Consider the following 12,816-nt stretch of genomic DNA (forward strand, 5'->3'; position numbering starts at 1 on the left):
TTGATTGCAATTTCTTTAAGATTTACAACGATAATTATAAAAAATAGAGCAAAATATTTTTTGGTATCTGCCACCCGCCCTAAAATTTTGTTTTTTTTCCATATTTGTAGTAAATTTTAAATTATTCAAAACTTTAGTTTTATTGTCTTTTGTTGAAGACCTAAGTACTCGTGTACTTATTTTTTAATTACCACCACAATTTTATAAATTGCACAAATGTATGATATTTATATATAAAACAAAAATATATTCATAATTTTGGAATAATTAAAAAGCTAAAAACTTTAGACAAGATAATTTTAAAAATTATAGGAAGAAAGAAGGCATACTATCACAGGTATTTTATTAATGTTTTGAATCAGCATTACATCATACAATTTCGTACAAAATCCATTTTTTTTCTTCATATACACCACAATAAACTGTGAAAGAAAAAACAACAAGTTCCTTAAATAATTAAGACATTAAACTAAATATCACAGACTTGATCTGTTTCTTAGCCAACATTTTTTTAAAATAAATTTTGATTTAATTTCAAACAAACAATAAATTGCAACAATTGAAGAATATACAACCTATAGACCAACTTCACTAAAATATAAAACAAAATATAAAGATATTGAGATGGAAAATATCAAAAAAAATCATTAAAAAAATTATATTCCATAACTTAAATTTAGTAACAGAGATTATAAATAATTCTAATAATATGTGAAATAAATTTATAAATAATGCCAGCAAATTTATTTAGATACATTTAAGCAGAGTTTGTATAAACCCAGGCTATTCTTATTTTAAAACTAATTCACTTTATTTGAAAAAAAAAAAAATTAAAGATACTTAACCATTTTATTTATAAAGTAGAATACTGGATTGCCTTTAATCAAAACATTAAAACATATTTAATTACATACCTCTCAATAATAATACTTTAGAAACTGCAAAATAATTTCTGATGTTTTAAACACAATCTTTATTTTAAATGATTTGGAAAAAAAAAAAAATTATTGCAACACTACTCGCAGAATAATTTTAAGACTTGCGCTAAATATTGAATTATCATAATTATAATAATATAATATAGGACGCCCTATGTCACATCTCAAATTCCCAGTATAAATCAATTTCTTGGGTAGGATCAGGACTGCTAAATAGAATCTGCTTTTTAATTGAAAAAGTTGTAGTTGCTGGACTTTTTTGTTATTATAAACAGTTAAAACGTATAAATTATAATCAACTAGATAATACTTTCTTTAAAAATAAAATTCCTTGAAATATTTTTTATGTATCTAGAATTGCATAGTTTTTATAAAGGATTTCAGATTTAATGATTACAATATATTACAAATATATAGAGTGTTTCATAATTAGATATTTGTGTTACATCATTAAATTGAACTTATTTGTTTAAAACAATAGTTTGTAGACCAGCTTTTAATTCATGGGAAAAAAAGCGCAACTGAAACAACAAGAAGGCTCTTTCAGGTAATTAAATAAATTTTTATAGGTGGGTATTTAAAAAAATAATTAGTGTTTTTTCCCCCCTTCTTCAAGTACCTGGGTAGACAGCAAACCCTGCTTTTAAGGCTTAGTTTATCATTTGATAAAATTGAAGGTGATATGGATAGAGAGCAGAACTTGACAATTACAGTTCCATTTCATTAGTACAGGCCAAACATTTCAGAATTAAAATTTATCCGAGACAGCTAAAAATGCACAAGTCAGTTTCATAACCAACAACTAAACAAAGCTTTCAAAATTAAAATTTGCTATAAAATTTTAGAATAATTACAAGCTTATAAAATCTATTTAAATATATTTTTTTTGTAAATAAAATAGAATAAAAACTTATGATTAATGCAAAGAAAATTTCTGCGGGAAAACTAAATTTAAACACATACCACATCTTTAAATACCAGTTTAAACAAACTAACATTTAAGAGCTAAAAACATTACATAACACATAACAAAAAAATTTATACATATAACTGCTGGTTACCTAATTGCATAGAAAATATTTAGATCAAGAAATGATTAAGAGCATACGGCAAGAATGTTCACCAGGCCAGACTTGTTCATTCAACGTTTTGATTACAATAGTATTAGCTCTACTCAACATAATGGGATTAAAATGAGATATGTAGATTTCTGTATTAAATAACAGCTTACTTTTCACTTTGTTCCCTTTACAGTTCACATTTGTATATTTAAATTAAGAAATAAATTATTTACTCAATTTTTTTTTAAATAAACAAATACATATAATTCAGTTTAACTAGCTATAACATTTGAAGGCACGAGTGAACAAAAATTCAAATGATTACTAAGGACTTTCTAATATTACGTATTTCTTTTTAAGTCAATACAAGCCCATTAAGTAGAACTTACAGGATTCAAAATTGTGTATATATTCTTAAGGGTAGGCCAGGCATGCAAAAACACATAATTTAATATGTAACAGAAGCAGGTCACAAACACAAAGGACAATTGAGATAGGACCTTTCTGTCAGTGATTCAAGTAGAAGAAAATAGCTCTGCAAAGTGCACAGAATAAATATTAAAGAATTTTTCAAATAATGTAAATAGAAACAAAAACTCAAAGAAATCATTCCAATTGTTTCTTGAAATAATTTTATTAAAATTTTCCCTTTTTATCAACTGCTCTTAAAATGGAAAAGTAAACTCTCCATTTTAAATTTGGAAATTTAGATAAAATTCTTTTAAATTTGTGCAGTTCACTTTATCTAGAAACTTTCCTTTAACTTGAACTACTAGCAAAGGACCTTCAGTAGATGTTATTCTTTGCATTTGTAACTCAATGAGCTATTAGATAAAAGTTATTTGCTTTTTTTTTAATGTCTGGCATACACTTGAAATTTTAAATTGAATGACCCTGTATATAATGTAATTAAGTGCAATAACTTTTTACCAATAACAAGTAAAACAAACACACAAACATCAAGAAAAAGCAACGACACTACACTGATTGGCTTTCGTTATAAAAATATGCAAGTATTAAAACATAAAAAGACTAGATTGAATGCTAATGGATAAAATAAAAAATATATAATCAAGAATAGGTGATTTAAAATTCACAAACAAAAATAATAAAAGCAATGGCAGTTCTTAACAACCCAAATAACAATTTTGAAACAGCGAATAATATAAATTAACAGCTGTATACCATTTGAAGAAAAAACTCCTTTCTAATTCTTACTTCATTTTAATGACTTTGTCAGACTTAAACTTCAAATTAAAAAAAAATACTTAAGCTATGCTAGATAAATAGTTAATTTGTAATAATAATTTAAAATTTTTTAAAAATAAGTAGGAAATAATAATAAGAATTTTAATTTAAATTATAATAGACCAAGGGGAAAAAAAATACTAAATAGTTAACAAGTAAGCTTTTTTCCTAATTGTTGAGTTTTCAGGCAGAGACATGACCCATTTCCTTATACTGATCAGCACAACACAAGAGCTAACAAGGAGAGCACCCGAGATACTCCAGATATCAGGAATCTCATTGAAGAACCAAATTTGCCATATGAAAGCCAAAACAATATCAGTAGCAGCCCTCACAATGGCAACTGGACCAGCATGCTCTTGCTTTAATGCCAGTGTTAAAAGCATTTGTCCACAGAAACTAAATATGCCCAGCAGAATGACCAGCCATTGTTCTAAACCACAAGCTGGAGCAGTGAAGGATCCAGTCAAGAAGGTAAGAACTGTAGTTTCAATAATAGCCACCCATCCAAAATTGAACATAATGATAGCTTGGTGAACCCCAGTCATTTTTCGGATCACGACATAGACGCTTGCTCCGAATATTGTGGAACCGAGGGCGGCCCCCACACCATAATAATAAGTAGTAGTGTAGTGATGTAAGTTATTAGCCAGGATGACAGGCACCTTTGTAATTAACACAATGCCCAAAAGAGTGAGGAACACAGTAAATGCGTGGAAAAAACCACAAGGTTCTTTTAAAAAAATTCTAGCTAACACAGCTACAAATACTGGAATGCTAAAAATAATAACAGATGCATCTGCAATAGGCAAGTAGCGAAAGGCAACGAAACGCATAAACAAGCTGGTAGCTCCTACTAATCCTCGAAAAATCAATAAATGTCTCAGTGGTCTTGGTCCAAACGGATCTTCTCTGCTATATACAACAAGTGGTAAAGTGAAAATTAGGATTCCTACAAATCGCAAGACAGCTAATTCAGCTGGAGCAATGTCTTTCACATATTTCACGATCACAGAAGACAATGAGAAAAATACGCTCGATGCGGATGAGTAGAGCAATCCTTTGTAGAGTGTAACATTTTTTGCGGATTCTTTAAGTTCTTTTGATTCAAGATTTGGACTCACTTTGTTATTATCAGCAGTATCTGTTTCATCCGGATATGCTTCAAAGCTGCTGCTTCCACATTTCGACACTAAGCGTTGCTCTTGATCAACAGAAGTCTTTCTTTGCAGCCAGCGAGACATGTTTTTATCATCACAGTTTGATCCCCCTTCTGTACTGCAGGAAAGATTACCCACCTATAAAGCATAATTAACAGAGTTTAGTAAAAATATCATTAGAGTAGTCTGGCAATAATACAGAAGAATCAGGCTATCCTTATTATAAGTTTTATTTTCATTTTGAGCAGTAAAAAAATATAAACATTAAAAAAAGCATTAATATTAAAAAAAGTATAAAAAATTGAAAAAAAGTATACCTAATATAAAAAAAGCTATTAAAATAGTCATAATAATAAAAAATAAGGTTTGGGAGTGCAAAGATATTCAAAAATTGAAATTGAGGAGACAAACAAGGAAGCTTTCTAACTTCAAATACATAAAAAAAATTAAATTATGTAATTAATTTTAAACTACAAATGTTTTTTGTCACTTAAATCTAAAAATTAAATTGTTAAGAGCAATAACTTTTAATAAATCTTTCTCCTCAGAATATTTAGTTGCAAAAAGGAAAAAGTATAATTTCACAGAAGTTATACACTCTTGCATGAGTAAACTAATACAGTACTAATGGGTGCGGATAAGTCTCTTTTTTTCATTTAACTGAGACTCAGGCTAACTAATATTGCTCAGACCTATAGTTCAGGCCCAGTTCATACAGTTCTGGCCCAGATTACTGTTTTCATAAGGGCCTTAAATTACATATAAGTAACTATTTCAGAGAGTAATAGACTTAAGGTATATGTTAAAGATAACTGAAAGATATATAATCTACTAATTATAAATTTTTCTTTTTCTAAAGAAGTAAACATTTGTATGTAAAAATTTTGATTTTCAGGTGAAAAAGGAAACATGCAGGATATATTCCCAACTTAATCATAGTCAGACCAAATGATATAAAAAGAAAAAAAAAGTAATATCACTCCTTTGTAAATTTTTGAGGAGTGAAATTTGAAAGAGATTACACACTACCAAACATTTATTACATTTATTTACATTTGCACCCTACCAAACAATTATTTACATAAAGTAAACCCTCTAGAATTGATTGAATGTTTAACCTAAAGCATTATTCCACATTCTTTTTTTTTTCTTCAATTTTTTTACATTACATCAGGGACCGATCAAGACAAATTCTGGCCCCAGGCCCACAAAATTTTCAGGGCCCCTAACAAAATATTTTGAAATCAAATTTCTGGAGAGCAGTTCTAACTATAAAAAAAATCTATTGAACTGCATGATTCAAGAGAAACATTCTAAAAAATTTTGAAAGTAGACAATTAAAGATTATTTTTCTAAGATAAAGTTTAAACATGTAATTATTAAAGCAAAATACAAAGCAACAAAACAATGTTGTATGAAAATAAAAATAGTTTGGTGACCACCAGCAATTGAAATCAGTGATTTTCATAGCTTAAGTCACTGATTAGCTGAATTATTTTAAAGATTGCAGCCTTCCATCTACAGCTTTACATATTTATTAAGAATAAGCTTTTAGTTCTTGTTGACACTAATAATTTATAAGTGACTTTGCGAATATGCATTCCAGTTGCATATGCTTAAGCCATTGGAGTAAAGATTGCACCAATTAAAATTCAGATGTACTTTCGAAATTGATTAGTGCAATGTTTACACGAGTTTGGTTTATCACAATATAAAGAAAATTTGAAATAAAAAATGCCTTTTTTGAGATAAACTGTTTCGTTCAGTATTTTTTTTAATGAAATATTGTGGATTTTTTACTAATTTTTGAGGCCCCCAGAAAGTGTGGGCCCTAGGCCCGTGCCTATTGGGCCTAGCCGATAATCAGGCCCTGCATTACATACTGTTTAATTAGATTAATACTTTTTGTAAAAAATGAAAAACTTACCAATAAAATATATTGCAGTAAAGTTTTCATGTTTTTGTAACCACAACTCATATGTATGTCCAAAATTCATATCAAAATTAATAAATTCATTGATATGAAAAAGGAAACCTTTCTTAATATGATTTGGCAAAGTCATCCACATTTTTACACCTAAGCAAAACTTTTTTTAAAATTCAATTTCCTGACTTCAGGATACGTGAAAAGGTTGTCATGTCACTCTCTTTGCACTATCCTTATCAATAGATTTATAGAAGTCTTTCATCTTCATGCATTTATGATGAGTAATGCAATCTACTGATCTTCAAAGTTTTGGTTACAAGTTATACTTTTTGAGTTGATCCCTGTCTGTCATGTTTTCTTTTTTTAGTTTCTCGTGAGCCTCTGCTCGGAGGTTGCCAAGACTTGGCAATTATTTTGCCACAGATCACGATATGGAAATCTGCCCGAATTTGAAGTACTAGTGATAAAAACCATGCTTGGAAGAAATAAAAATATTTAAAAGCATTAAAATAATTAAGTTTTGTCCAACCTGCCTACAGGTCCAAACTATCCCATGTCCACCTACAATACAGAATTCTATCAAGATTTCTCGATATGTGAAATTGAGAACTTTGGTGTTCCTTTTGAAAATAAATGAGAAAAAAAAAAAAAAAAATCAATGTTTTGGTAAATATAAAAATCAAAACACATAGCCATCCCTGCAAGTATGCAAGTTGCTTAACTTGGTGATTGCAGTTAGTACAACTTAGCAACAATATATGGCATGGGAAATATCGCTGTTATTTTGAAAGAAGACTATTAATCCCTAGTTAGAGCCAGGTTTCGATTTTTAACACCAAAAATAAGTTAAAACTACAAATAGCTTAAGATGATTACAATTTAAAAAAACATATAAAATTTTGTGCAGTTTATTTAAAAAATTATTTCAATATAACAGATATAAATATATATATCTAAATCATACAAATATATAATATATATCATACAAATACATTAAAATATATATATTAATATACGATTAACACATAATAGTTTTATATTATTAATATATATATTAATAGTTTTGGGCAGATGAAGCAAATACCCTGTATCTTCATCTTTTCTTTTAAAAGAAATTTAGAAATTGACTGTATGATATTCTTAGGTACAGGGTATCTGCTACATTTTAGATTTTCAAATTCATGACTTTCTGTGACTAATTCCAACAACATTTTGTGACTTAACGAAGTTACTATTTTCTCCCGACAAAAACAGAACAATAAATTTGAAAGCATTATAATAACATTAATTGAAATGATAGGTATAACTTAATCTGTTATACTCTGCATCTTTATAGATTTTAAATTTAAAAAACAGAGTAAAGAAAGAGTTGAAGCAATAAAATAAGTGAAAAAGAACACAGAAGCAAATATTTTTTATCTTTTTTTAAGCAGAATTATATTCTAAAGATACTTTCCTAATTCCTTGGAAAGGAAATTAATACTCCAGATTTTTCTGGTCTCATTTCGGAATAAAAAAAATTCGCAAATAACTGCCTTGTTTCAGTGAAAATTTTCAAATGATAAAAAAAATAAACAAAAATTCTGAAATCACAAAAGTTTAAAAGATAATTCATTCTAGAAATGATGTTTTTTCTCATTTTTTAAAAAGACATGATAAAAACATTTTATATTTTAATAAAATATGACTGCGAGTGGGGATTTTGTTAGAAATTCAGATACTCCGAACGCCATGAAATTGGGGGGGGAGGGGATTCTACTTTAAAAATTAGACCAATTTGGTGACCTAAATCCATGACTTTCCATGAAAACAGTTATGACATGAAAATAGTTAAAATCATGACATTTCATGACTAATTTTGTTCAATACCGAAATTCATGACTTTCCAGGTTCGCAGATACCCTGAATATAGAGTAATTATTATAATTAAGTTCTCACATTATTGAAATGGAAATATTGTTTTATTGCTATAATTTTTTATATTGAAGTCGCAACAAAAATCCATATTAGATTAGGTTTTATAAAAAAAAATTGACAAAAAAAGTTAAGCCTAAATTTTAATAAAAATAACAAAAATTTCAGCATATCTCAAAATTTAATTTTTTAAACTTTACATTTCATACTAAGAATGGCGACAAATAATAATTTGATCTTCTGTCAAAAATAGTGGTCTTTATTTCAAATACATTTAAATTCCTACTAATAGAGCGATTTTTTTCCCCCAAGACATTTTCTTTTCAACATGTTAATTTGCATTTACAAAAATAACAGAAATTTAAACTGAAAAATTACAAGCAATGCGCCATTTAAAATAATAATAATAATATTTATACTACAGGTTTTTGTCAATTTTTCATACAGGGTTTTGAATTGTTAGAAACTGACGTATGTCAAAAACTTTTTAAACCATGTTACAGCGTAAAACATTTACAGAATTTTAACATCAACAATATTGTTTCAATTATTGTTATTTTAAGGATGTTTCTAAAAAAATGAATTTCAAATTATAATAAAGATAATAAAAGTACAAATAGACAAAATAAACTTCTTACTTCAGAAATAAAGATTATAAAAAAAAAAATAGAAAAATGATAATAAAAAAAAAAAGAAAAAATGTTAAATAAGAATAAGAAAAATGATGTACTTATTTCTTAAATAAAGATAGTTTACAAGTGCTTCTAAATTTAAAAATATTTGTTACAACATAAAGTTCATTGGTATCAAGGGAGAAGGTCTACTTTCAGAACAGCTACTTTCAGAAAGTGAACAAATACTGAAGTCATGAGTTAATATATTTATCATTTAACTTCATAAAAAACTTTAAATTTTTTTATTTTTATAAATGCATAATCCGTTGTGAATTACTATATGTATATGCATACATATCTGTTAAGAAACACTTCTGAATAAAATAGAAGTTTATTATAACACCAATAAATAAAACACCAAATAAATTGCTAGCATTAATAAATGTTTAAATGCAAGTTTAATCATTTATTAACCAAGGAAGTTCTTTACTATACATTTTTAATAAACATTAACATAAAACTTCCGATATATTTTTGGGCAATGAAAAAATAAAGCATTAGGTTAAACTTAAATCATAAATAAAAATAATTTCTCACCTGATATACGGTTTTATGGAGAAAAAATAGTTTAAGTATGTAAAAAAAGGCATGAGCTACTCATCAGCTTTCAGAGTTTGAGTACAATAGAATATAAAGATGAAAAAGTGAAATCATTTTCCTTCCAGACTCAAGCATTTAAATAACAAATGTTATAACAATAAATTAACATAGTAGTAAGACGTGAGTTAAAGACATTATTTTAGTATAACAGCACATTGATCTAGCAAAACAACATTAGTTTTGATTTTGCAGACAGCACGACTCTGCTGCTGACTGTCAAAGTAATCAGTTACAGTTAAGATCAAAAATGATATTGAAAAAACGAAATGAAAACTTACTAATGACGTCAGAGGTTTTTCAGGTGGTGTCACCACGTTATCAGATTCTGAAAAACAAAGGCCAAAAACTATTAAAATTAATAAACATGATGAAAAATGATTATTACATGCAAAAAATTAACATTTGAGAAATAAGCTTTTTTTAAAAATAAAAAAAATCCAAAAGGAATTTTTCATTTTTTTTCTGCTTCGCAAATCTTTACATTTTTGGCAAAATCGATGCCTATTAATATTCGTATTTATTAATCTATTAATTCGATTTCGCAACACTCGAATACGCCATCTAGGGGGAAGACCGATTCCATGGCTTAACTCTTTCCTGGTCCTCAGTTGTATAGTAATACGACATTTCCCCCTTTCTTAATATTTTTTGTATTTACTTGTCACAAATATTTTTTAAAACTTTCATGACGCTTTCTTTTGAACCATGTTTAATGAAGTTTTCATTACCCCATGTCATTTTATAACTTAAAAGTTTTTAATCTATTTAAAAATCAAGACAGAAACTAGCGTAATTCTTTTGACTCAAAACACAATAATGGTGAAAGCTTGTAAATGTTGCCATAAGTAGGGAGCTGCTCCACGCCTCCTGTAGCCCATTTCGATTGCCAATGTAATTGTTTCATAGTCAATTGTTTCACATGAAAATAAACCCATTATAAGTAAACACTCACAATCATGGTATATGCGCAATCGCTTTGGAATTCTAATAATTTCCAATGTCTTATCTCACTTTACATTTCATGTAGGTTTAGTTCGGTGAGCATTATTTCTTCATGGTGTTAAGATTTTCGCAAACATTAATGTATAATTGTTTTTTATTTAGTTTATAATAAAAATTTTATTTTATCATTTAAAAACATTTTTTTTTCTTTCTAGATTTAAAAAGAACTACTGCTGAAATTTGAAGAAAAAAGAGAGTCTTATTAAGAGATTTAATTATTTAATTATAATCACGGCAAAGCTAAACATTTAACAATACCAAGGTGACCGAAACCAGTTAACATTTTGGTGCAATTTTAATTAATTGTAGTGCACTGCGTTACATAAACTGCTGTTTGTAGAAAATGCAACACCATGAAAGAATCATCAGAATCAAATGAAATTTAATGCAGAAACGACTTGTACTGATACAAATAAATGATGAAATTTTCAAAACAAAAGAAACAAATTAAGCGTCCGAAATCAGTATTTGGTGCAGCCACCACGCGCTGCAATAAGTGCTGCTATACGACGTGGCATGGAGTCAAACAGATGTTGAATATCTGCTTGAGGAAGAGAATTCCATATCGCTTGTATGCGCAACCAAAGTTCGTCTTTGGAAACTGCAGGACGCGGATCACGAGTGAGACGCCGACCAACCATATCCCACACGTGCTCAATAGGCGACATATCCGGCGAATAAGCAGGCCAAGGAAGAAGTTGCATGCGTTGTGCTGAACAGAAGTCTCTAACAGTCCGCGCAACATGTGGGCGTGCATTATCCTGCTGAAAGATAGCTCCAGGGATGCCTTGAAGGAAAGGAACGACTTCGGGCTGTAGCACTTCACGGACGTATCTGTTGCTATTGAGATTACCCTCAATTCGTATCAAATTGGATCGTCCATGATACGAAATCGCACCCCAGACCATAACTCCGGGTGTTCGACCACTATGTCGTTCAATAATACACTCAGGAAGGCAGCGTTGACCGGCATAACGTCTAACACGAACACGGCCATCATGGGTCCACAAATTGAAGCGTGATTCATCTGAAAAGACAACTTGGTGCCAATCAGCTCGCCAGTCTCTGTGCTCAAGAGCCCACTGCCGACGCAGCCGTCGATGATCCGCCGTGAGGGGAATCCTGTATAATGGCACCCTTGCACGCAATCCACGGCGCAGCAGACGACGACGAATTGACGAAGCCGACAATTGTACACCTGTAGCAGTAGACCAATGTGCTGCCAGCTGCCTGGAGGAAGCTGTGCGATCATTCACCGCCATGCGGAGCAGGTGTCGATCATCGCGCTCTGACGTCACCTTCTGTCGTCCAGTGCCTGTTTTTCGAGTTGTTCGGTGCTCGTCGGTCCACTGCTTCCAAACTCGCATCACTGTGGAACTGTTCCGCTGCATACGAGCTGCTATTGCGCGATAGGAAAATCCTCCTTCTCGAAGGCCGATTATCCTCCCTCGTTCAAACTCCGTAAGTTGCTTGAATTTCTTATTCTTCCGTCGTGGAGGCATACTCAGGTCTCACTAAACGTTTGCCACTAACAAATAATCATAGACTATTTTCAACGTCCCGCTACAGCACTTTATTTATACGCTTTCAGCATCAATTCAGAGGGCGCTGCGCGCGCCACGCACGCGCGATGGCTCTGAAACTTTATTAATTTGCATAATATCCTATAATTGACATTTGCTGCGAATTTCATTTGATTCTGATGATTCCTTCATGGTGTTGCATTTTCTACAAACAGCAGTTTATGTAGTGCACCGCATTATAGTTTATGTTTCCTCTCTATTTAACGCAAAGAAGACTGGTTTAAGAAAGATGAAGCCCCACATTCTAATGAATACGGTTCATGCAAATTTGCAGAGAAAAATGAAGAGTTTGATTGGTGAGTGTTTTGCGTTTGTGGGAAGATGGTTTTTATTCTAATCAGGCTCTCACTCTCCCAGGACAATGATCGGAACTGTGTGAGAAACATTCAAAGGGAAAGTTCACTGTAGAATCAAGGTTATGGGTTGATAAATCAATAAATAAGAGAGAGAATAAAACAAAACAAATAACGCTTTTGAAATCTGACAAATCATAATACATGAGGAGGATGTAACAAACGCAAAACAGGTTTAACTGAATTAAAAATTTCAAGTTCTCTAAAATCTTGAATATGTGAAAAAAGTCAACATTTTTTGAGAGCGTAAAAATAGGTGACCATTCTCTAGACTCGCTAGATGTGAATGAGGAAACAAAAATGATTTGAAACAGAAAGCGTACGATTTCCAACGAAGAATGGAAAATAAAAGTGTA

The 12,816-nt window shown here is 30.1% G+C and overlaps 1 protein-coding gene across 6 annotated transcripts in view; it reads right to left on the reverse strand.

Annotated features, from left to right (window-relative positions):
• Positions 1-326: 326 nt before the first annotated feature.
• The window catches only part of LOC107454409 (solute carrier family 35 member G1), a 39,408-nt gene continuing 26,918 nt past the window's right edge, over positions 327-12,816 (reverse strand). For 5 of the 6 annotated variants that reach the window (XM_016071709.4, XM_071181379.2, XM_016071850.4 and 2 more), the window contains 2 exons: positions 9,801-9,847; positions 327-4,545 (listed from right to left, as the gene is read on the reverse strand). In XM_016071709.4, coding sequence (XP_015927195.3) covers positions 3,388-4,545; positions 9,801-9,847 — 1,205 coding nt within the window. In that variant the 3' untranslated portion in view covers positions 327-3,387. Of the gene's footprint in view, positions 4,546-9,459; positions 9,759-9,800; positions 9,848-12,816 lie in introns of those variants that run through there. The other variant, XM_016071928.4, reaches the window with a different exon arrangement.

This window comes from Parasteatoda tepidariorum, chromosome 8 (assembly GCF_982258835.1).
Source record: "Parasteatoda tepidariorum strain Cologne lab strain chromosome 8, Ptep-v5.0, whole genome shotgun sequence".
Classification (NCBI taxonomy): Eukaryota; Metazoa; Arthropoda; class Arachnida; order Araneae; family Theridiidae; genus Parasteatoda; species Parasteatoda tepidariorum.